Genomic DNA, 25689 nt, shown 5'->3' on the forward strand with positions numbered 1-25689 from the left:
AACAGCTTGTATATCCTTTAATAAAATAATACCACCTTTAGAAGCTACCTTAAGATGAATATTTGAACAATATATACATGTCAGTTTTACAAAACTAGAAACCCAAGTAAATGGCAACAGAGAAATGACTAAATTATATCATAGTATAAACACTAAAAATCCTAATTTAAAGAATAGTGATAACAAAATGCTCATGGTAATTTTTTTGTTGTTTTTACATTTACTCACATGTGTATACATAGGGCCACCTCCCACTGTCACCCTCCCCCCCACTCATACTAATATTAAGTGAATAATAAAACTACACAGAGCCCTGTTTTCTATAATGTCTAGGGGAAAAACTGAAAGAAAACGGTTGAATGTTTAACAGTGGTTAGGTTTTCCTGCATTATCTACATTTCCTATAGTGAGCCTAAACTTTATGATCAGGAAGGGAAGTTAATAAAAGAACGAACATGACTTATTGCGAGTGGTGAGACTTTCTTGTGGAGTGTGGGTTCTAGAGAAGTAGGTTCCTAGTTACCAATGTCCTAATTCCATGGAAAAGAGTTCAGGAGAGAAATTTGGTTTGTGACATTGTTCTGGTTGGAGTGTGGACAGGTGGGGCTGGTAAGGGGAGAAGGGATCCCTGGAGACAATTTTACTGTCACTGGGAGGGTATTCAGAAGAAGAAATTTCTTTAATAGAAGAGGGGGACTCTCTACTCAATTTTCCAACACCCACTGTGGATCCTCCCCCCAACTTGAAAAAGAATTTTAATCCTCAAGGAGGGACACAATGAAGCAGACCAGAACAGGTTGATTTAGCATAGGAAGACAAAGCTGGGTGGAAGGAAAGGGGATGAGGGTAGCCGTGCATTCTGACAAGAGCAGAGGGCTCAATGGGTGACTTTTTTTTTTTTTTTTTTTTTGTGGCACTGGGGTTTAAACTTGGCTTCATAACTTGCTAGGCAGGAGCTCTACCACTAGAGTCATTCTGCCAATACTTTTTTGTGTGATACTGTTTGTTTGTTTGTTTTGAGATGGAGTCTGTCTAACTATTTGCCCAGGGCTGACTTCGAACCACACTCCTGATCTCTGCCTCCTGAGTAGCTAGGGTTACAGATATGAGCCATCAGTGCCTGGCAGTGGGCGATCTTTGACCCAGGGGTATTTATGTCCCCCAACTGGGCTGGGGGTTTAGAACTAGTCACCAGGATATAAGGTTACCTAGCAACTTTCCACTTATCACTCAAGCCTGGAGACAAAGGGCCAGGGTTGGCCATAAATTTGGTTTGGTTTGGTTTTGCAGTACTGGGGCTTGAACTCAGGGCCTATACCTTGAGCCACTCTACCAGCCCTTTTTTGTGATGGGTTTTTTTGAGACAGGATCTTGAGAACTATTTGCCTGGGCTGGCTTCAAATCCTGATCCTCCTGATCTCTGCCTTCTAAGTAACTAGAATTACGGCACCCAGCTTGGTGTCAGTTTTTATGGTCCTTATTTAGGTGTTCTTCCCAGTCACAGATTTACAGAAACCAGGCATCTTTCTATTCCTGGACCTAATTACTCCTCTGTGGATGGTGCTTCTCATTTAACATCTAGCAGAAAAGGAAGCGGGAAGGAAAGAATACAGGTGTGCACATTCTTGAACTGTTGATTCAGTTCCATATGTTCTAGTGATTTTTCAGCCTTTAATTCCTGGTTCTGTCTCAGCACCTGAACCTGGCTTAGTTTTTGATACATTTTCTAATTTTCTTGTCACCTCAACACCAGCAAGTTTTTTTCACAGTCTAAGGAATTCTGCCCCAGCCACTGGCAGGGACAAAAGATGGATGTTTAGAAGATGGAATGAGTACACCGTCAGGAGCACAAAAGACAAAACAGCAAATTCCCAAGCCAGAACCCTGCTAAAGACCTATGCTGTGATGAAAAGTAGAGCCAGGCCCAGGTCTGACAGGCCCTAGTTTCCTTAGGCTTCTGTGTGCCCTGTTTTCACAGTGACTAATGCCTCTCTGAAGTTGGGAAGGGCAAGGGTGAGGGAGGAAGCAACCCAAGTCCCAGTAGGCTACCTGTCTTCCCAAGGCCATACATGGTTTTTCCCAGATGCCTGTGATCAAATTGGCATTATCCTTTGGGTTCTCTTAAGACAAGTCAGCCTGCTGAGTAAAAAGCAAGGTTGTAATAATCATCATAGTTAGCTGAGGGGGTTTCTGTATGCCAGGCACCACACTCAACATTAAATGTGCTTTACTTCATATAACCCACCTGAGGAGGGAGGTGTTTTTTTGTTTTTGTTTTTTTATCATACCCATTTCAAAGAGTAACTGGTGCCTCTTCCTCACAGCTACTTTGATGTTATTACACCTTGGGAGTCTTTGTCCTTGTCTAGTAGTTCTTTGTTCAAGTGGAAGTGCAACCAGTGCCTAAGGTAAAAAAGATCTCCCAGCACAGACAAGTCTCCTTCCCCAGAGACAATGTATTACAGTTCTTGAGGATCCCTCCAAAAGTAGTCCATTCCTTTACAATCTTAACTAGAGATTAGCATGCCTTTTGTCTGCTGCTTTTTTCACCCAGTGTGTCTTGGAAATAGTTCTCTATTGGCCTGTAAGATCTACCTCAATCTTTTTCCACTTCTGTGTGATGCTTCATTGCATGGATGTACCATAATTCATATGGTGAGTGCCCTATGGCTGGACATGTCTTTTCTTACAAACTGCTGTGTAGAATATGCCTGCACACTGTACTTGGTTTGTGTGCAGCCTTATCTGCAGGACAAATTGAAAGGGTAGGTGCATTTGATATTTTGATAGAAATTGGAAATGGGGTTCCCATTATGTGTAAGAAAATGTCCATTCTCCTGAGTTCTCTTATGAAACTATGTTTTGTCTTTGTGATCTCATGAATGAAAAATGCTCTCATGTTTTAATTTGCATCCAATTATGGGTGAGACTGGATATTGCATCCCATATTTAAAAAGCCACGTGTTTCTTTTTCTGTGGATTTCTTACGTTCTTCAGCAGCTTTTCCTCTTGTTGGTTCTTTTAAATTTTGTACACATTCTGTATGTAGTAAAAAAAATTATCTTTATCTGCCATGTGTCACAGTATTTCCCCCAATTTTTGGTTCATTCTTTTGTCTTTTTGCTGTTCCAAAATAAGATTTAACGTTGTGCTGGGAGACCAGTGGCAGACCACTTGCCGTGTATGCATGAGGTCCGGGGTTTGATCGCCAGCACCACGCACACAAAAAGATTAAATGTCAAGTCAAAGACTTCCCCTCTTAAAAATGATAATGAGTTCGTCTAGTCCCTTTTTTTTTTTTTGAGATAATAATTCTCGCAAATTATTTACGTGGACTTGCTTGGAACTGAACCTTCTGATCTTTGCCTCCTAAGTAGCTAGGGTTACTGGCGTGAGCCACCAGCGCCCGGCTCGTCTAGTCCTTTAGCTAGGGTCGTTGTGGGTCTCGGTCTCGCCTCGCGCCTTTTTGCTCCGTGGGTTGCATCCCGAGCCGGGAAGAAGCCTGCGGCGGGTGGTCCCGGCCGCGCTGGGGCAAAGGAGGGCAGCGGGGGCCGGGCCCCGGTGCGCTGGGAGCAAGGTCTGGGAGGGAAGAAGGAGGCTGCACCCCGGGGGTGGGGGTAAAGGGTTCAGGAGGGGAAGACTCGGGAAGCGGCCAGGGGAGGTGCAGAGGTGAGCGGCTTTGGAGAACGAGGGGCTCAGGTCAAGGGAAGGGTCTGGGAGCGGTCCCAGTGCCCTGCCAGGCTTTCTCTGTCCTCTAGCTGGGGCGGACGCGAACCCGGCCCAATTGCCAAGAGCAAGATAATTCTCTGAAGCCTCCTGGTGGGGAAGAGGACATTCTGGGCTGACCCTGCCCCTCACTTAGCTCCAGAACCGGAAAGCTTAGCACTGGTGTATACCTTGGTACCTGCCTCAGGTCAGAGAAGAAAATTCAGGAAAGATCCAAACATACAGTGAAAATGATAGTAAAGTTTAAAGTGGAGGAGTACACTTTTGATAGATGGAAAGTGGCCTTCTCTAGAGAACAACAGTATCAGCATCCAGATCTAAAATACTTAGGAATTCTCAGCCACAGGTCCATCTGATCCCTACGATGGGCTCCTGGGCCTAAATCTTTATCTTGTTAAATTAATGAGATTACCTGTGTGAGATTTCCAGGCCTAGGGATGTTTAGTGTGGGGCTTATTCCGGAGAAAGAAAGGATTAAACTTTAGATGAGTGGTGATATCCCCTGACCTTGCTGGGCTATTTTGATCTTAACAGAGACTGGTTACCTGTGGAGTTGGGAAGTTTAATTGTGATGATTTTTCTTCCTCTTGCAGCCACCAGCTCAGGTCTATCAGCTACCTCTCACAACCAGGACAGATCCCTAACTTATCTAGAGTAACCTGTCTAGAGTTACAGGACAGCCTGGGCTACATGGTAAGATCGTGTCTCAAAACACAAAATCAGCCAGGGGCCAGAGGAGGCAGAGATCATGAGGATCACGGTTCAAAAAAGGATAGCCTGGGCAAGTAGTTTGAGAGACCCTATCTGGGAAAAACCCATCACATAAAAGAGCTGGTGGAGTGACTCAAGGTGTAGGCCCTGGGTTCAAATCCCAGTCCTACCAAAAAAATTAACTTCCCTTCATTCTGGGGCCTGCAGTCCTTATCCAGGTCTCTTTCCAAGGCAAGTAGCCATTCTAACACAGCTAGTCTTGTGAAAATCAGGACCAGGAAGTGCATAGCCCATTTCAGATAGTTACTGTACCGACATTCAAGATTAGAACTGCTCTCAGAAATTCCTGAGTTGGTGTGCTCGCCATACACCTCTGCCTGATAAAACAAACTTTTGTAACAAGGGCCTGGTGTTTTCCCAAAGAAGTAATAGGAAAGTACTTAGCCAAAAAAAAAAAAAAAAATATATATATATATATATATATGTGTATATATGTAGGTATATATATATACACATAGGAATTTTCTTATACTTTAGATGGAAATTTTTTATTCTTCCTAAAAATTCTTATACTTTGAAAATTCCAATTGCTTGTGACCTGCCATGGAGTTTGAGCCAACAGACAATGTTGTAACTGCAACTCACCACAGGCTTTCCTTGTGACCTGAGATGAATTTCCAGCACTCCTCCCTTGTCTTGACTGCTGGAATTGGCTTGGAAATAAGTACTGGAAACATTTTGATAGCAGCTTTCCTGGCAAACACATGAACACGAACATGAAACTCTGCCCATTAGCGGTAGGCACCAACTCAAGTAGCTAGCTGAAGTCTCTTCCCAGCATGAGTTGCCTGATGAAGAATAAGATGTGAGCTCTGTCCTCTCATCACACTGAGTGTCCACACTCATCATGCTGATAAGGGTTCTCCCCACTGTTGCACAATGAAGTATGAACTATGACTGGAGGAGTTGCCACACTCATTACACAGAAATGGCTTCTCCCCTGTATGGATCCTCTGATGGACAGTGAGGCCTGAACGCTGGCTGACAGCTTTCCCACACTTGCCATATTTAAAACATTTCTCCCTAGTGTGGACTCCCTGATGAACTATGAGGTTTGAGCTCCAGCTGAAGGCCTTCCCACAGTCCTGACATTGGTAGGGTTTCTCCCCATTATGGATCCTCTGATGTCCTATGGTGTGATCTCTGACTGAGGCTTTTTCTGCATTCATAACACAACAAATGTTTCTCCCCAGTGTGCATTCTCTGGAGCATGATGAGGGTTGCACTCTGCCCAGAGGCTTTGCCACGTTCCTTACAGATAGAGGGTTTCTCTCCCAGATAATGCTGGTGCCCTCTTCCCTCATCAAAGGCACTTCCATCTCCAAGGGCCACACACCTTGAAACCCTCTTCCTTTCCCATGCTTGGGGGCATTCCTGGCTTCTCTATACTTCCACTCCTCCCTGTAGCTTCTCTGTACCTGGATGCTATACTCTGAAGCCCTCCATAAACTGGGAGCTGTGTTGGAACCTCTGAAATCAGCTCCTTGTTCTGTCTGTGGATTCGATTGTGAAATACTTTTTGAGCCTAGATTAAATAACTTTTCATATTCTTTGCCTTTCTGGGTTTTCTTCTCTGGGGAGATTTTTACATCCTTGATTTCTGCTGGCTTTATGTTTCTAGTCCTTGTCCTCGACATCTCTCTGGAAGCACTTTCTCTGATCAGTTTTCACATGATTGCCCTGATTTCTGAATCCTCTGGTCCTGTATTCTTGGGGATCATTATTCTGAAGTTCTCCTGCTGTGGTTCTGTTGTTCTTTGCTGCTTCTGATACTTCCTGCTTTGGAACCAATTCCTGTCTCAGATTTGGTTTCATAATGTAACAAATTATATAGAAAATAGAAGTGTTGCCTCTTTCCTACAGTAGAGACAGAGCATCTTCAGATGATATTAATGTATGCCCTAAGCATTCAGAACGCTTAAATGTCTTCTGCAAGTTGCCTACACCCCCAGTGTGGCTACAGAAGAGAGTCAGTAGGCAACTAGGAAGGCAGTGAGTGAGGGGAGGCAGCAGGGCTCAGCATTCAGACACTCCCAACAAAAGATAGCAGTGTTCCTATTCCTCAGCCTGAGGTTCTAGTGGGCTTTGAAGACCTCTAGGTTTGACGCAAGAAACCAGCTAGATGCAAGGACTCCTAATACCTCCCCTGTCTATTCTCATGTTTCTGAGTCAAGTTGCACCAACCTTTGGATTGCTCTTTGATTGTGAATCAGTCAACTTGAGCTCAGGAGGCCATCCTGCACTGTGGAGAATTCAAGGTGTACAGACCTGAGGGAGAGTTCCCATTTCTGTTGACAATGAGTATGCAGAAGGAGGCTTGGCCTACAGGTGGCAGCAATGGGACAAAATTCACTTCTGGACTGCTTTCTCCTCTTCTTGGGGGGAGGGGGTGTAGGTGGGGGAAGATATTGGATGTTGAATTCAGGGCTTCATACTTACTAGGCAAGAGCTCTACCATTTGAGCCACTCTGCCATCCCTTTTTTGTGTTGAGTATTTTCAAGATAGGGTCTCAAGAACTTTTAGCCCGGGTTGACTTTGAACTACAACCCTCCTGATCTCTGCCTCCTGAGTAGCTAGGATTACAGGCGTGAGCCACTAGCACCAGACTTCTTTTTTTTCCTTCCCATTTTTTATACACTTTTCCCACCTTCACTTTTCCTCTTCCATTTGATTCTCCTCCTCTTATTATTTTCCCTCTTTTTCTTCCTCAACCCTTATCATTTCAGTCATCCTCTAATCCCTGTTTTAGTTTAAAACTTTTCTCTTGAAGGGCTGGGGATGTAGCTCAGTGGTAGAGCACTTGCCTAGCATGGGTGATGCCATGGGTTCAGTCACCAGCAGTGCAAGAAAACAAAACAGATCACAGATCCTTTCCTTTCATTCTGTTGGAATAAACTCAAAGCCCTAATTCTTTGTACCATCATCACTGAAGTTAGCTCTACACTTGCTGAAGAGATCCCCTCATCCACTCCCCATGTGTTCAGGCTTGGTGAGCCTCAGAAGCCAGAGAGGTATCCCTCCCAGATGAAGGTATCCTCCCAAGCACAAAGATAAGGCACAAAGGAGGTTCTCAGAAGAACTGGGAAGACATACTTCAAAACATGTCCAGAGCCGACTAGCAAACATCACATACAGAGTGAGAAAACCCTGGGGGTTCTCTATGCTTGGAAATCCCTGGGGCTGTAGCCCTGAGGGCCTGAAGAGACACCATTGCCTCAGCAGGCCACCCTGAAGGGCAGGGTGACAGAGACCATACTTAGGTTATCCCTTTCAAACTTGAGCTGTTGCAGGAGGGCTCAGACAGAGGCTGAGAGTGCACCAAAGCTTTTGGGAAGCAAGTTTATTAAGCAAGCCGTCCAAAGACTGAGCCCTGAGGACAAAGAGGACCTTCCTTGTATACCATTTAGAGCAGGTTCCAGAAATGGGGGTACAGTGTGTACCATACATAGTCACATGTCATTGTATTGGCAGCTGTAACCTCTGGGGCGAGGTGACCCTTCACTGGTCTGCAGGTAACATTCCCAAACTCCAGTTTGTCTTTGTTTCACTGTAGCATTCGTCATCACTCTTCCCCCTCCCTGCCTTCCTGCCACAGAGCCACACAGCCTAGATTTCCATCCTGGCTCTCCTACTCAAAAGCTGTTAAGACTTAGGCAGGTTAACCTTCCTATGGGAACAATCACCTACCTCATAGGGTCACTGTGAAGATTATATGGGACTATGGTTAAAACTGTGCCTGGCCCACACTAAGCATCACACAGGGATTTGCTGTGGTTAGCCTCTTTAATACTCACCTGACCACTGTCCTTGTTCAGTCACTCACACTGACTAATGTGACAGTCCTCTGGCTGCCACCTCCACCTCCACTGCCTTTCTCCTGCCTCACCTCATTTCTGATCCCCAGTTCACACTGATGACCAGACCTTCAGGAAGTTACAAATAACTTTCCTGCACATTAAGTCCAAGGTGAGGACCATGTGGACATGGCTACTCCTCCTGCCTGTGTCTGAGTTCGCTATGAAGGGGCCCCAGGGTGCCAGGCCCAACATTCCTCGAAGACTCTGCCTCCTTTTTGACACATCGGTCCCCCAGGGTCCTCCCACCACCTTCAGCACCCAGGCCTGCAACCCCAGTGTCTTCCAGGCCCCTCAGCCAACTCTGCAGCAATCTCAGAGGTCTACTGACCTCTATGCCTCTGTGTATGAGTTGCCTACATATAAATGAAAGCATCAGGCCCATTAGTGGGTTGGGAGGGGAGGAACAATGTACCATCTATGGGAGGTCACAAAAACTGTAGGAAAAAATATTACAAGTCTTAGATACTGATATGACTAACCTTACCTTCTTTTACAACATAACACACTTCTTTCCATCTCAGCTTTTTGGGAGGTACTGATAGACACCTTCCAACATAGTAAAAGATTCAGTTTGCCTCCCAAGACCATGCTCTGCAACCCATTGCAATAGGAGTGGATGAGACTGGGGAGCTCCTACAGGAATCCTTGTCTTAAACTGAAACCAAATCCAGACTTAGTAAAGGAGAGTCTATTCAAAAAAGACCAATGCAATTGGAGAAGTACTATTGCCTTGGGAGAAGAGGACAGTTGCCTTGGAGAGAGTGCTCAGATCATAGGATCTGCACACATCTCAAAGGGCAGGCAGAAATAATATTCCTATTATAGGTAAGAATAAACAAGGTGAGAGCTGACTGGTGTGAGGAACAGGTGTCATGATTAGACATTAATCAGGGAGCATTTTCCTTTGTACTCTGCTGATTCTCAGAGACGAATACAAAACCATAGGGTATGTAGATATAAAGAGAGGTTTTAGGATGGGAATTGGCTCAGGTAATTACGGAGAGTGAAAAGTACCATGATACGCAGGCTGGAAGACCAAGGAAGCCAGACACAGAGCTCAATCTAAATATGAAGTTATGAGAACCACAGGGGAACTGGGACAAGTCCCAGAGTCCAAAAGTCAGAGAACCTGGAATTTCAATGACTACAGGCAGGGTCATTGTCCGGCTTCAGAGGATAAGGTCACCTTTCTTCTGCCCTTTTGTTCTATCCAGGTCCTTGGCCATCTGGATGGCATCACTTAGATGACCCACGGAGTTATGATAATAATTTTTTGCGGGGTGTAGCAGCACTGGGGCTTGAACTCAAGGCCTCATGCTTCCCAGACAGGCACTCTACATTAAGGGTTGCTTTGAGCCACTAAGTTTTGGAGTCATTTGTTAAAAATCAAAGCTAACTGATATATGCCCCTTTCTGAGAAAGTGATAGGTAAATTGAAACATACTACTCTTAAGTGAATCAAGAGACCCCTTTGGAATTGGGATTAAGTTCTCTTTCTATGATGTTGGTGGGTGCGTGGAAGAGAGGTGGATACCTAAATTGGATGGGGTTTTGACAAAGTGAAAGAGGGGAAAATGTATGCTGAGTTTGGCAACAAATAATGCCTCCTATATATAATCTCCACCAACCTTGATGTTGCTTCTCACTTGCTAGGCAGACACTATAGCACTTGAGCCACTCCACCAGCCCTATGTTACTTCTCTTTATAAGCAAAACTAAGCTTGTACATGACACAGTTACTTGGGAGGCTGAGATCAGTTTATGTTCCAACTAGGATCACAGTTCAAGACCAGCCCTGGCAAATACTTCACAAGATCCCCATCTTCAAAATAACCAGATCAAAATGGACTGGAGGTGTGTCTCAAGCAGTAGAGCACCTGCTTTGCAAGCACGAAACCCTTAGTTCAAATCCCAGTCCCATCAACAAAAAGGAAAGCTAAGTTACCATTAGAAAGCTCTTTCAGAGGAAGCAAACTATGTTTCTGTGAAGTGAGTGTATCATGCAGCCTGCTTTGGGAAGGCAGCTGAGTTAACAAAACTTGCACCCCATTATCCCAGTGGTTGGTAAACTTTTTCTGGAAAGGGCCAGATAGAAAATATTTTGGGTTTTGTGAGTCACATGATCTCTGTAGCAAATACTCAACTCTGCTATTGCATTGTGAAAGGAACAATAGAAAGTATATGAATGAATGTGGCTTATTCCAATAAGATTTTATTTAAAGAACAAAGCGGCAGGCTGGATTTGGTCACTGGGCCATAATTTATCAATCCTTTAGCTGGAGAAGCAGCATGTGATGCTCTATAGGGTTTTGGGGGGAATCAGGTGTCACTTGATGACATACATACATACTGTATTGTACTGTTCATAAAATTTAGGGTGGAGCTGAGTTACCAGCAGTTCCCTTTCCCATACAGAAGTAACAAAACAGTGTTATGAATTGGGCATTACATGTTAATAGCTGCTCATTTTTCAGAGATAAACTTACAATTCTGTGTCCTGCTTTCTTGACATAAACTGCTGAGGGAAATAATGGCATCTCATGCAACAAAATGCATCATTGTGAAGTGTGTAGTCTTTATAACACTCATGGGAAGATTGCTTAGGTATCAAGAATTATATTTCACACAGAGAAGCAATATTCTTCACAGTACACTATGTTCAGTGACACCTAAAAATGCAGGTCAAGCATGTTTTAAAAGCAAAGCAGGATCCTGAAGAAACAGGAAAAAAAAAAGAACATTTGAAAAATACATTGAAGTAGTTATGAGAAAACTCAAAACTTGACTGAGTTTCTTAAATTCATGGTCATTATTTTTTTACTTTGTGTATTGAGGTTGGGGGTGGCTCACAAATCTCTCCATGCTTGGCACCTCAAAAAATTTTAATCTATCATTGAGTGTGTTCTATGTTATCTTCTTGGAGAAGACCTAGGTTACTAGCAAAGGGTTTGTACTTTGATGAGTAATATATTTCCAAATTGTGTATTCTTCATGTAACCTGCATAGGTGGAAAAATGAGTTCCCAGCAATTACAACTAACAGAGAACAAAAATCATCTCTGTGGACTTTGCCTCTCCTCTAATCTGGTTGGTTTGAAAAGATGAGTTGCTAGCAGTTTTAACTGGCCTACAGATGAAACTTTAAGAGAGACTGTGATTTAGGGAAAGGGGATTTTCTGGCAGTTTTAACTCTGACATATACCAAAAAATATCTACATGGAGTAATTATTTCACGTAATATGTTAGAACATAAACTATTGTCAGCTCTCAAATCTCCTACAACTCAGGAGATGCTAAATCAAGTCAATCTCTCTCTCTCTATCTCTCGCTCTCTCATTGGTGTCCTTCAGAGTTTTTTCAGTGACCTATTTATATTTATTTATATAATTATGTTTTTAGTGACCTATTTATATTTAAAGATGACTCTCTACTTGGGTACTGGTAATGAAAATAACATTCTTCAGCTCAAAATTCTACTACTTGGGAGGCAGAGATAGGACAATCAAGGTTTGAGGCTAGCCCAGGTAAAAATTTAGTGAGACCTTATCTCAAAGAACAAGCTAGGTGTGGTGGCCCATGTCTGTATCCCAACTACGAGGAAGGTATAGGTAAAAGGATTGCAGTCTGAGGCCAGTCCAGGCAAAATGTTTGAGGCCCTATCTGAAAAACAGAGCCAAGAAAGGGCTGGTGGAGTGGCTCAAGTGGTAGAATGCTTGTCTAGAAAGTACAAGACCCTGAGTCCAAACCACAGTACCACCAAAAAAAAAAAAAAATTCTGATTCTGGTATCTCTAGCAATCCACCAAACATCTACTGAGTGCCTACTACATGCACACACTGCTCTGGGTTCTGGGGATATAATGTGAACAGACAGGGAACGCTTTGTCTTAATAAAGCTTACATCCCATGGAGGAAGACAGCAGTCGTACAGAGTGAGGTGAGGAGATGAGAATTTGCCGGCTGCATGGTTCTTCCTTTCAAAGGTTCAGAGAGCTCGTTTTCTGGATTTAATCTATGGCACCTGCATTTTTCCCATTTATCAAAAATGCAAATTATCTGAATTTTACTTTTCTATCTGATTAAAGAATTCAGTAAGTATTAATTGAATTTGCTCGTTCTAACGAGATTATCCAAGGTTCTTGCACACATACACGCATACACACTGAGATATTTATGTGTACAGATATACATATCACACACACACACACACTGCGCTCCTGGGGCTTTAACTCAGGGTCTCGCAAATGAAGTGCAAGCTCCTACCACTGAACTGTATCCCCAGCCATTGGGGAGCTATTTTAAGCTGATGGAGTATACTGCTTTATAAATAAATAAATGGGCTGAGATGGCCCATTCGGCATCTTTTCCATTCCTAACGCCTCCCCTACGGTGTGCCTGAAGTGTGCGCTCCAAGCCAGCATAGTCTTAAATGAGACTTCAGGAATGAGCGGGGAAACAAGGCTGAGCTTGACCTCCAGGCTTACAGACTAGCGCGGCCCCAGGGCACCATAGAGACGTTCCTCCCGCTTCCTAGAGAGGCAGCGGAGGTGGGAGGGACGCGCGAGATCTCTGTGACGCACTAAGGCCCGCGCCACCGCGCGTCGGTTCCCAGCTTGTACTCGCGGTGTCCTGGGCTTGCACATACCCCTGGGACCCTAGACACCGCCCCGCGAGGAGCCCGGGATCTCACGGTGAGCCAGCTGGGCCCGGGGAGGGGACAAGAGCGGTTTCCCGAGTGCCTCGGCGGAGGCCTCGCCCCTACGCCGCCGCCATGCCTCCCGGATCCCGGCGCAGCGCGGAGATCCGACGGAGTCCCGCCTGCAGCCTCAGCTCTGTAGACCCTAGGGCCCAGCTCAGTGTTCAGCGCAGAGGAGAAGCCTAAAAAAGACCGTAAAGTGAGTAGAGGAACGCCTAAGCGGGGCTTGAGTGAGGAATGTATGGTCACGAGTTAAGACCCATAGCCGGGCACCAGTGGCTCACGTCTGTAATCCTAGCTACTCAGGAGGCAGCGATTGGGAGGCTGGCTTCAAAGCCAGCCGCTGCAAATAGTTCATGAGGCCTTCCATTGGGGAAAAAAACAAAAAACCAACACAAAACAGGGTTGGCGGAGTGGCTTATGTTGTAAAGGCCCTAGCAAGCTTGAGGCTCTGAGTTCAAACAGTACCGCCAAAAAAAGGGACCCATGTCTTAAACGAATGCCAGGGCTTAGAAGTCTTGGTCTGGATATCAGCCAACGACCCCGGCGATCCTGCAGCTTAGAAACGTGTTTTAGTGACTGTCTTAGTTTAAAAAGCTTTGGGTGACAAATCTCAACACCGAGGTTATAATTATGGAGAGTACAATGTCTTAATCTCTAGAACTGGATAGTCTAGTAGTCGTGTCTTGCTTTCTCTCCACAAGGCTCAGTTGACAGCTTGTATGTAATAGCTTATATGCAAGCGTTAATGTCTTCCAATGAATCACTGTCTATTATATGCCAGACATTTCATGGGATTCAGGAGCAAGGCTGCATACAGGACAAGCGACAAATGGGATAATTGATGTCCAGTGCTGGAAGATATGCATGTGAGCAGTGATAATATTTTAATATTAATATTAAATGTGATAACATTTTAATATTTTAAACCACACATATAGCACTTGCCGTATGTCAACCACTGTTTGAAGTAGTTGTGCAACAGCATATTATTATTTGTAATTTTTATGTGAGGAAATGAGGTACAGAGAAAATAACTTGACCAAGAACACATTGTTACTTAGTGAGCCAAGGCTGCAGAAAACATAGGTACATTCTGCTCCTACTGCCCTGAGTGTGTTACATGGTATCAAGAGGCAAACCAAGAAGGACTTCAGAGAAGAGTACATTTGAGTATGGTCTAATTGAAGGAATTGAGGTTTCACATTCTTGAAAAACCACACCGACTTGCCTAGACTCCTTCATCTGATTATTGAGGGGCAAGGAGTTGGCAGTGTGGAGACAGCAAGTTAAGAGAAGGAAGCCACCTCCCTACTAGGTAGCAAGATGAGGCTATTAAGAACCTTTTTTGCCTATGTGGTAGATCGCATTTGTAATCCCAGCTACAGAAGCAGGTGGAAATTGGGGAGGATCACAGAGAAGTTTGAGGCCAGCGCCTGGAAAAAAAAAAAAGGCAAAACAAGCTGAGCTTGGTTACCCAGTTCTGTAATCCCAGCAGCTACATGGGAGGCATAGGTAAGAGAATTGTGGTCCCTGACAGGCTATGGGCAAAGAAAGAAAAGAAAAAACTGAGACCCTACCCAAAAAATAACTAAAGTAAAAAAAGGTCTGTTGTCATGGCTCCAGTAGTAGAGTGCAAACCACAGAACTACCAAAAGGAAAAAAAATAAAAACTATACTATTGATATACCATTAATTTATTTACTTTTTTTTTTACAATTACACTAACAATGTGATCTTTGCACACAAATCCCTGATTGTATTTTTTTCACTCTTTTTTCTGATTATAGAAGTAATGTATTCTAGTAGGAAAACTTTGACACATTACAAAAAGATAGGCTTTAAACAAAAGTTTGGCTGTGTGCTGGTGGCTCACATCTGTAATTCTAACTCCTCAGGAGGCAGAGATCAGGAGGATCATAGTTCAAAGCCAGCCCAGGCAAATAGTTTGTGAGACCCTATCTCAAAAAAACACAACACAAAAAAGGGGTGGTGGAGTGGCTCACGGTGTAGGCTCTGAGTTCAAACCACAGTGCCACAAAAAAAAAGTCTATGATGATTTTATACTTCAGAGATGATCATGCTTAATAATTCATATGTATTCTTATATTTTAGCTAGTTTTTATAAGAAAGGAAAGCAAAATATAGATAATTGGGAAAATCATAATTCATTGTATCACTGAAGTGATAATTATTTTCTTTTTGATTTTATTCATGTGTGTATTTTAGCAAATGTATCTGATGTACTTTGTTTTTGGCAGCACTGGGGTTTGAACTCAGGGCCTCACTTATGCTAGGCAGTCGCTCTACCACTTGAGCCACTCTACGACTCCTCTAATGTACTTGAAGTCATAATATCCTGAGCTTTTTCATTTATATATTTTCCACAAAAAGTCTGTACTTTCATTTTATGTGTGTGTCTGCTTCTCCCACATGAGTAGGTGAGATTTCGGTTATGCACCACCGTGCCTGGCCATCATGTTTTCATTGTCTTTTTGTGTGTGTAGTGCTTGTGGTAGAACTGAGGACATAGTGCATGCCATGCAAGGCACATCTCCAGCCCTCATTTTTAATTGACTTTTGTTTTTATAATTTCCACTGAGTTGACATATCATAATTTGCTAAGCTCCAGCGTCTACCAACAGAAAAATTACTTCTAACTACACTGCCAAGGATATTTTTTATAGGTAACAAGAGAATTATGTTTTTGTTAATTAGTTTGTTTTATTTTGTGGTGTGGGGGATTGAACTCTATGCCTCATGCATGCTAGGCAAATGGTATACCACAGAGCTAGCCCTCTGGCTTGCAAATTCCATTTTTCCCCTCTCTAGGAAGTTACTTCTCTATGAGAAAATTCTAATAGTAGAATTACGAGGTCAAAAAATACAGACATTTTTGGGCTGGGGCTGAACTCAAGTGGTAGAACACCTGCCTAGCAAATGTTAAATCCTGAGTTCACATTCCAGTACTGCAAACAAATGCGCGCGCGCGCACACACACACACACACACAGATACACAGACACACGGATGCATTTTTGAGGTACTTCTATATGTACTTTTTTTTTTTTTGGCAGCACTGGGGTTGAACTCAGGGCTTTATGCTTGCTAGGCAGGCACTCTTACCACTTAAGCCATGCTACTAGCCCTTTTTTTGTGATGGGGTTTTTCAAGATAGGTCTCATAATCTATTTGCCCAGGCTGGCTTCGAACCATGATTCTTCTGATCTCTGCCTCCTGAGTAGCTAAGATTACAGGCATGAGCCACCAGCGCCCACCTTCAGTTGATGTTTTTATGTCCAAAACTCTAGGTGTCTGGGAGTATAACTCAGTGGAAGAGTGTTTGTTTAATGTGCACAAGGCCTTTGGTTTGATCCCCAGCACCACCCAAAAAAAACCCTCAAAACTCTCCGAATGTGTTGTTAGCCTACACCTCTCCTCTGTTTCAGATATGTAATGTCTTACTTTTAGTTTGAACATTTCAAAACTAAATGTACCTTCTTCCTTTCCAGACTAGTGTTCCCACTTCACTGTTGGTCACTGTCATCCAATGAACCCCAAACTGGCCAATTATCCTTGACTTCTTCCTCTTTCTTACCCTCCCCCCCACTTTTCATCCAGACCTTGTGATTCTGTCTATGAATAGAGGGGTATGCTTGTATAAAACAGCAGGTCTGATCATGGTGTGTTTTTAGCAAATCTTTTCAAATCCTTTTTATTGCTTTCTGCTCACTTCAGGGTGTAGTCCTTAAAAAAGGTTTACAGGGCTCATTTGATCTGGCCTTTGCTTGTGTCAGGCTTCACATCTCACTTCTTGGAGTTAAGACTTTGGCCTTATTAAGGCTCCTTCACTCCTTCAAAGCACTGAGTTTGATTCTATTTTATGTGTTGCTCAATCTGGGTATGATTACCATTCTTGCCTGTCTAGTTCCTTTTTTTCTTTTTTTTTCCAGTACTGGGTTTGAACTCAGGGTCTCACACTTGTTAGGCAGGCTGTCTACCAGTTGAGCCATTCCACCAGCCTTGTGTAGTTCCTTTTATCTCCTCTTCACAGAGGGTTGATTTCCCAGACAAGATTAGGTTTCCTCTCTATATTCCTTAGTACCCATATTCTAAGTGATTGGTTTAATGCTTTTGTCCAGCTATGACATAAGCTGCAAAGGGGCATTGTCCAGCTTTTTCCATAGTGTCTAGCTCTGATTACACTCAAACCTCACTCTGCTGCATGAGTCTATAGGGTTGTTGGGTAGCTGACTGGTCTCCTTTTTTGCTCTCCTTTTTTGCTCTCCTGTGACAGAGGATCAGAAAACCGACACAAGATCTTAAACATGCAAAACTTTAATGCAGAGGCACAGGCTTTGACAAGAGGCATTCGGGATCAACCTGATCATGTACCTCAGCAGGCTCAACATTTCCTCAAGACTTCAGGGCTTGTGACTCTGGGGCACCATCAGTCATTTGTCTGTCTTGTCTTTTTGTCCTGACAGTAATGCTGTGGTTCTGCTTATTAGTTTAGGGTTACATGTAAAGGTATTTTTTGATGAACAGTTATGATTTTAACATTTCAAACAGTAGAAAATGCAGAAATTCTCTGTACTATTTTTGCAACTTTTTGTAACCCAAAAATTATTTAACAGTTAAAGGGTGTTTTTCTTTTGTTTTGTTTTAACCTGCAGCATGTGTACTCTTACTGAGCTGTGCCTGAAGAAAAAAGTGTTATTGGTATGGCATCTTGAAGAAAGAAGAATCACTACATATCTAGTGTGTGGAGATTATACTGATACTCCAGTAGAGAAAATTCTCTAGTCACTGTCCATATATGTTGGCATATGGTGGAAGTGGGTGAATCAGACTAAATGCCTTGTCATGAGGCCACTTTCTCATGTAGCTTTTGGTTACATTCACTGACTTTTCATATAGATGATTATGTGATGAACATAATCCACTCATTGATAGGAATACTCCCATCCATTTAACCTTTATCATTTTGCGGTAAAATCAATCAAACAAACAAACAAACAAAAAAAACCCATTCTGACTTGCTTGTTGAAGACTTAGGTGTTGGACAGCATGCCAGTCTGTCTGAGCCTGCCACTCTGGACAGCTGAGAATTGAGACTTGTGAATCTGGAAGGTTACATGGCAACCCTGAGTTTTGCTGATATTATCACATTGCTATCCTGAGAGGTCTTATGTAAGTTCTTAGATCAAATCCCTAGGCAGCAGCTCTTTTACTTCTTTTTGCTGGGATAGTGATATCCTTTTCCACATATTTTTCCCTGATAAGCAGAGCTCGAAGTTCTCCAAACCTGAAGTATTTTCTAACCAAAGCAAAGAGAAGACTTGTGGGTGTTCAATATGCAAGGAGCTGAAGATAGAGGCATTGGAAGAGAGACTTATCCAGGTGAGTGAGCAGAGGACAATCTGAGAGAAGGAAGACTTTCAGTCCATCAGTAGGAATTCAAAAAAATTGAGATTGTGGGTTGGTACTGGTGTTTGAACCTAGGTCCTTGTGCTTTCCAGGTAAGACTCTGTCACCTTAGCCATGCCTCAGGTCCATTTTTACTTCAGTTAATTTTTCAGGTAGGGTCTCATGCTAGTCTTAGACTGTGATTCTTCTACCTCTGCTTCCCAAGTAGCTAGTATTACAGGTGTGTACTCCCACAACTGGCTGCAAATTTTAAAAGAGATACTGAATGAAGCTCAGGAGATAAATTGCTGTGTCTTACTGGGCAGTTGGGGACAGGTTTAATGGGTATCTATGGACCCAACTGTTTTCTGGTATTCATTTTATCTTTCAATCCATTTATTCTTTAAATTGAAACCATCCATATTTCCCTTTTTGCTGTGAACTTAGCCTGTGTGGGTTATTGTTTTCCATTTGTCTGTTTTCTTAATCCCTGGGTGTTTATTGTGCCCTTTCCCTGGATGTTTCTTGTTAGTGGTGATCACATTACCCTGATGTAGATCTCTTCTACCACTTGCTACCTGAACTACTCATTTTACTCATAGGCCAATACTGAGACCCATGAACGTTCAGGTCCTGCAACCTCAGGGCTTCCTCTATGTCCTATATAAGAAGTATTCACTTTGATGGTTTCTTTCAGGTTGGAAGAACAAGCCTACTCTGGAGAAGGATGTCTCTGAAATTGATTCACCAAATTTAATAGTAAAACGATTCCAAGAGGATGAAAACCAGGATTCTACATTTGAAGAAAAACATGCATGTGAGGGCCTAAAGGAAAAGGGTCTTAGAGAGATTCCTGCACCATGCCCTTTTCAGGAAGGAGGCTTTGGGGGAATAACCTTCATCCACAAGGAAGCATGTCCTACAATGATTAGTCAAGAATATCATTTTGAGAAAAGCTTTCTTTTGACTTCAGGCCTTGTTACACATCTTAGGCTCTCTACAGAAGAGAGCCTGAACCATTGGGAAGCAAGCAACATACACACCAATGAAATTTCCGATCAAAGTAAACATCCAGCTCTCTCCACACAGAAAAATTCTCAGAAATGTCATGAATGTGGGAAAACCATTACTCGGAGCTTGTCACTTACTCAGCACCAGAGAACTCATACTGGAGAGAGACCCTATGCATGTCAGGAGTGTGGGAAAGCCTTTAGTCATAGCTCATTTCTTGTGCAACATCAAAGAATTCACACTAGAGTGAAACCGTATGGATGTGAGCAGTGCAGAAAAACATTTCGATGTCAATCATTTCTTACTCAGCATCAGAGAATTCACACTGGAGAGAAACCTTATAAATGTAATGAATTTGGAAGTTCTTTCTGCAATTATTCACACCTCACCGAACATCAGAGAATCCACACTGGAGAGAAACCTTATAAATGTAATAGATGTGGAAAGACATTCAATCAGAACACACACCTTACTCATCATCAGAGAATTCACACTGGGGAGAAGCCCTATATATGCAATGAATGTGGCTCATCTTTTCACAAACACTCAAATCTTACACAACATCAGAGAATTCACACTGGAGAAAAACCTCATAAATGTGATGAATGTGGGAAAACCTTCCAAACAAAGGCAAACCTCACTCAGCATCAGAGAATTCATACTGGAGAGAAACCCTATAAATGTAAGGAATGTGGCAAAGCCTTTTGTCAGAGCCCATCTCTTATTAAACACCAGCGAATTCATACTGGAGAAAAACCCTATAAATGCAAGGAATGTGGCAAAGCCTTTACTCAGAGCACGCCACTTACTAAACATCAGAGGATTCACACAGGGGAGAGACCCTACAAATGCAGCGAATGTGGTAAAGCCTTCATTCAGAGCATTTGCCTTATTCGGCATCAGAGAAGTCACACTGGAGAAAAACCCTATAAATGCAATGAATGTGGAAAGGGCTTTAATCAGAATACCTGCCTTACTCAGCATATGAGAATTCATACTGGAGAGAAGCCCTATAAATGTAAGGAATGTGGAAAGGCCTTTGCTCATAGCTCATCTCTTACTGAGCATCATAGGACTCACACTGGTGAGAAGCTCTATAAATGTAGTGAGTGTGAGAAAACTTTCCGCAAGTATGCACATCTTAGTGAACATTACAGAATTCATACTGGTGAGAAGCCTTATGAATGCATTGAATGTGGAAAATTCTTCAGACATAGTTCAGTCCTTTTCAGACATCAGAAACTTCATAGTGGTGAATAGTCCTGACATTTAGGTTATGACAATTTCTCTAGAGAGAGTGACCAGGAATCTGGCTTGGAGCAAGGATCAGGGAGGGAAGGATGAAAAACCTTGGCTACTGCACTCTAGAAAGAGTACTCCTGAAATGGAGGTGGGAGCTTCAAGAATGCAGGGTGGGAAGGAAATTCCAGCTTTTCAGATAATGCTTGTAAGTCACCACCCCTTATTCTCATTGTGACTCTTAATCTTTGAGGAGGTGTTAGCAACTTACCACACCCTTGCCCAACCTTCTGATCATATGCACTGCTGGATTGAGGTACTTTTTAAAACATCCCTTGTTGGTGTAACAGTTTCAACCATTCTGATGTAGTGCATAGCTTAAAGGAGTGTCCAGATGCTTGAGGCAGCTCTGACCAGACTATGACAGGGAGACTCCCCAATCTTTAAAAGTGGTCTTATGAGGGGGAGACAGAAACATGTGAAAAACAACCTGTATTCATTCAGCAAATACAGTATCTGTGGCAAGATTATAGTGATCACTACAAGTGGAGGAGTGTTCTATCAGGGTAAGGGAGATCTTTGTAGTTTCTTTCAAATTTGTGGGCAACTTGGGGATAAGAAAATAGGTCAGGAGAGACTTGGCATTTGTGTAGGAAGGCAGATCTGTTCAGGGGCCAGGGAGAGGAGGGCCCACCTGTCACAGAATACTGGCTTGTCTAGGAAAGAAATGGTCTGTGCTAGACCACTGATGATAAGAAGCGTCAGAGCATGGAACCTGCATATAACCACATACCTTAGCCCTGGACTAAGGTGTACTTCTGTTTCTTGCAAGTTAGACTGGACCACTGGTTCACAGGGACCAGGAGAGAGGGACCCATTAGGACCAACAGTATCTTTTTTAAAAAGCAACTTAATTTCCTCTTTTACTTGAAAAAGCAGTGATAAAAGAAGACAGCCTTTTCAGCTGGCTAGAGTTTGGAACTACTAGGCTAGTTTTTCAGAGTGTTGACATTTGTTGTGGAGTTCTTTGAAAAGAGGTCTGGAGAGAATTGCCTTTTCAAATCCCTGAAAGTTGACAGAACATGATGGTATTTTATTTTGAATAAAATGGCAGCTGTCATTTCTATTTCCCAATCCCTTTCATGTTCTTAAATGCCACCCAGAAGTTGAACTTCAGAAGATTGTGAGAAGCCTTTGACTGGTATTTTTAGTAGTTTCTAAACTACTATTAAAACAACAAAAATGAGTTTATTTTAGAATTCATTTCTTTTTCTAGTGCAACTGTCTTGCAAACATCCCTTCAGACCATTAGTAACTATTAGGGGAATGTGGTAGAAAGAACACACTTGGTTTTCCCTCTTTAGCTGTCAGGCACACATAACCTCAAAACATAATCTTCATGATTGAGGAAATTAACACCTTATTGGAGAAAATAACCGTATGAGGTCCTTCTAAATATTTTATGCTCATGAAAATACATAGTCTACTAAAAGCAAATGTCTGCATTTATATTTCTTAAATAAAATTAACACTTTAGAATTAATTGCTGTCACATAGTTAATGCTCAATAAATATTGATTTGCCAAATTAATATATTTTAGTCAAATGTCCTACTAAAACTTTTAGGATTTTCCTGATGCATAGGTATTTAGAGGAATATTTGCACACTGCTGTTTGAACTTTTGAGAATAAGTTAAGAGAGTTTTCTTGAGAAATAGGGAGACTTTAAGGGTGAATGGTCCCCAAGTTGTGTTTAGGAAGATTTTTCAAATGGATTGACCATGGCCCTGAGAATTGAATTCTCAGGCTGAGGTAGCTGGCACATTCTTGCTTCCTGGTACTATAGAAAGGAAAGGATGTTATTTTTCCACTACCCTCACTCATATTCTCACACTTGAAAATTTCTGCTCCCGATTTCTTCCACTTGCTGTTCCATGAATGTGCCTAGTTATTACCAAACCTAGGAAGTGCCCTGTCCCCTGTTTTTCCCTTTTATTTAGTTTTCATACCCATTCAACCACCAAAACCTTTTGAAAGTTCCTACATCTGGATGCCATCTCCATTATGATTACTTTAGTCCGACTTCCCAGTTTATCTTCTAGACTTCTCTGTTTTTCTAACAATCTTCCAGTTTCATTCCGCATGAAGTCACCGTTCACATTTCTTCTGGATGGTCTTTAAGCATAACTGGATGTTTAATTTTTGCTTGCCTGAACAGCCTGGATTTCTCACTTATCAATATGCTCAGACAACATCTTAAAGCTATCTCTAAACTCACATATTTTTTCTGCATTGTGCTTTTAAAATCATATTATCATATTACTGTAAAATGTTTTGTTTCGAAATCTCTTTCCACTGAACTGTCAGCTCCGCCAGTAGGAACAATGTGGTGGTGCTTATCATCACATCCACAGGTGCTGGCATGTAGGAGGTGCTCAATAAACATTTGTGGAACTCAAAGTATTGGACAACTCTATGATCGTGTGAAGATTGTGACTTAGGTCACCAATTAGTGCAATTAGCACTATGGAGGTTTGTGACTGTGTGTGTGAAGCGTTTGCTAGCAGGAAGATTTCTGATCTTTTCCCGTGATACAGAAAATATGATTGTATGAGGTAGAGTATCCCATAAGAAAAAGTAATCATCTACAGTCAAATGAGACAAAGTCCAATCTCAGAAGGAAAATGCAGCTGCAGAGACACATGTATGCTAACCAGAATATCCATGAAATAAGAAAATAGACAGAAACTGAACAGTGATGCTGGCCCACAGGAGAGCACTTGAGCTGAGAAATCCTAAAGTGGAAGCACTTCCTGAGCTCATGGCTAAATGTGATTTTTAGGATGATAGAGACTTGGATCATCTTGCTTATTCTCAGTGCTCTGAAATTAATGACTTCAGAAGGACACAGTGGGGTGGCCCACATTAGATCCTCAGAACAATAAAAGAGAAAACGTGCAATTAAACCTTTGTACATAGGTGGCACTGGTTTCTGTTTTACTTCCTTTCATCTAGTGGCTACATCACCACCAAGGTCATTTTAGTTGTGTGCAATGTTTTCTGTACTATGCATTTTCCACTTCACAGAAAGAAGCTCTACTCTAAGCCCCAGATTACTGTTTCTAGTGAAATGCTCTACTGAGGGTACCCCCACTCCAGGATAGTTTCTAGACACTGGTGCCAGCTGATTTGGAGATTTTTTTGAAACCTAAAAGGTAGGTTAAAAAATGGTTAGATCTTGGCTCTCTGGCCTGTGGAATGTTAGGACTACAGAGACAAACTTGCTATGGGATATCAAAGAAGTCCTTGGAATGTGACACTTGGTAAAATTTAAGAGGCACTTGAGTTGTTACATGGCATGTGAACTGACATTTTACAAAAGGTCTGTTTTTAAAAAGTTGGACTGGTGAAGTGGCTCAAGTGGTAGAGTGCCTACCTAGCAAGCATGAAGTTCTTGAGTTCAAACCCCAGTACCGCCAAAAAAAAAAAAATCCATAAAAAGACCCAACATAATGTTGCCAGGTGCTGGTGGATCATGCCTGTAGGCCTACCTACTCAGGAGGCAGCCATTCGGAGGGTCACAGTTTGAAGTCAGTTTCCTGCAAATAGTTCATGAAACCCTTTCTTGAAATACCCAATAAAAAGAAGGCTGGCAGAGTTGCTCAAGTGGTAGAGCTCCTGCCTAACAAGTGTGAGGCCCTAAATTCAAACCCCAGTTGCGCTAAATAAATAAATACAGAAAATGGTATTGATGGTATCAGTTCTGAGTTTGCAGATAAGTAGGAATGCCATGCCTGCAGATGAATCAGGTGCTCTGCTACCCATGCCTCCATCCCTGGACTACATGTCAGCAGGAGGACCATAGAGATCTGAAGTTTTTCAGAACTGGGTGCTACCTCGCAGGCCGGGAAGTTCACTGAAACCACAGCAGAACAATAGCGACTGGAACTGGGGTTGAGGAAGATGATAACCCAACCATTTACTTTTTATTTCCCCAGAGCTGGGAATTGAACCCAGGGCCTGTACCACGATGCCACACTTCCAGTCTGAACAGTTTCTAAAGTGCCAGATGTTCTTAGAAATTCAGCAACCCTATGACATTTGGTATCATCATTCTGTCTTTTTTGTTTTCCCCGTTATGGGGTTTTTATCTCTGGACTTCACGTTTGCTAGGCAGGCACTACTGTTGGAGCCTCCAGCCCTGTTTTTTCACAAGTGAGGAAACAGGCAGAGGTCAAGTAACTTGTCCATATTTACCCACTGAGAATTGGATTTGATCCAAAACAGAGCTCTTGTTCATTTGATCCCTTGTTGAGCAAGGATCCTGTATCAGTAAGGTGTTTGGGATTCCTGTGAGGTGGTCAGCTTTCTGGCAGGTGAGAACATGCGTGCATGAGGAGGGTTAAAACCAGGTTGGTGAAAGCCTTGAGAATTCTCAAAGTATAGTGATGGGAAGATAAATGTGGCAGGTTGCAAGATGAAATGACGCACTGTGTGCTTCTTGTGGTTGATCCCTACTTCTCACTTCCATTCAGCTTCCTAATGCAAGAACGCATGTTGAGGTGGGTTTGCAGATGTTTCTGAGAGCCAGTGCTCCGCCTTTCCCTGCTCCTACAGGGAGGAACCATGGAGAGGAAGCTGCGCCCATCTTCCTATAGAGGTGTGGCAGAGGTTCTCAGCTGCTGCACGGACTGGTGATGTCACATGAACTGGGACCATCTGGGGCTGACTTCCGGTGGCCTGGGAGTGCCCAGCGAATCCTGCATGGTATGGTGTCCTGAGACAGCTGTGCGGGGCACCTGGTGGGCAGCTTCTGCTGTGTGGGGCTGTGGCAGGGCCCACTCCAGCGCCTCTCAGACCTTTTCTGGCGGCTGACCTTGGTGCCTCCTCCATCCTGGAAAGCCTGTGGAGCAGCAGCCTGGCGCCCAAAGGGTGTTAGGAAAAAAACGCCACTCACAAAGAAAGCTCACGAGAAAAGTCTC

The 25689-nt window shown here is 42.9% G+C and overlaps 1 protein-coding gene across 9 annotated transcripts in view; it reads left to right on the forward strand.

The window, feature by feature from the left end:
* Znf502 (zinc finger protein 502) overlaps positions 1–25099 on the forward strand; it is a 45615-nt gene extending 20516 nt beyond the window's left edge. The window contains exons 1-5 of one of the 9 annotated variants that reach the window (XM_074059511.1): positions 12902–13044; positions 13834–13918; positions 17725–18241; positions 18338–18451; positions 19155–25094. In XM_074059511.1, the coding sequence (XP_073915612.1) occupies positions 18406–18451; positions 19155–20728 (1620 nt within the window). In that variant the 5' untranslated portion in view covers positions 12902–13044; positions 13834–13918; positions 17725–18241; positions 18338–18405 and the 3' untranslated portion in view covers positions 20729–25094. Of the gene's footprint in view, positions 1–12901; positions 13249–13833; positions 13919–17724; positions 18452–19154 lie in introns of those variants that run through there. The other 8 variants (XM_074059508.1, XM_074059509.1, XM_074059510.1 and 5 more) reach the window with 8 other exon arrangements.
* The last annotated feature ends 590 nt before the right edge of the window (positions 25100–25689 follow it).

This window comes from Castor canadensis, chromosome 17, assembly GCF_047511655.1.
Source record: "Castor canadensis chromosome 17, mCasCan1.hap1v2, whole genome shotgun sequence".
NCBI classification, from domain to species: domain Eukaryota; kingdom Metazoa; phylum Chordata; class Mammalia; order Rodentia; family Castoridae; genus Castor; species Castor canadensis.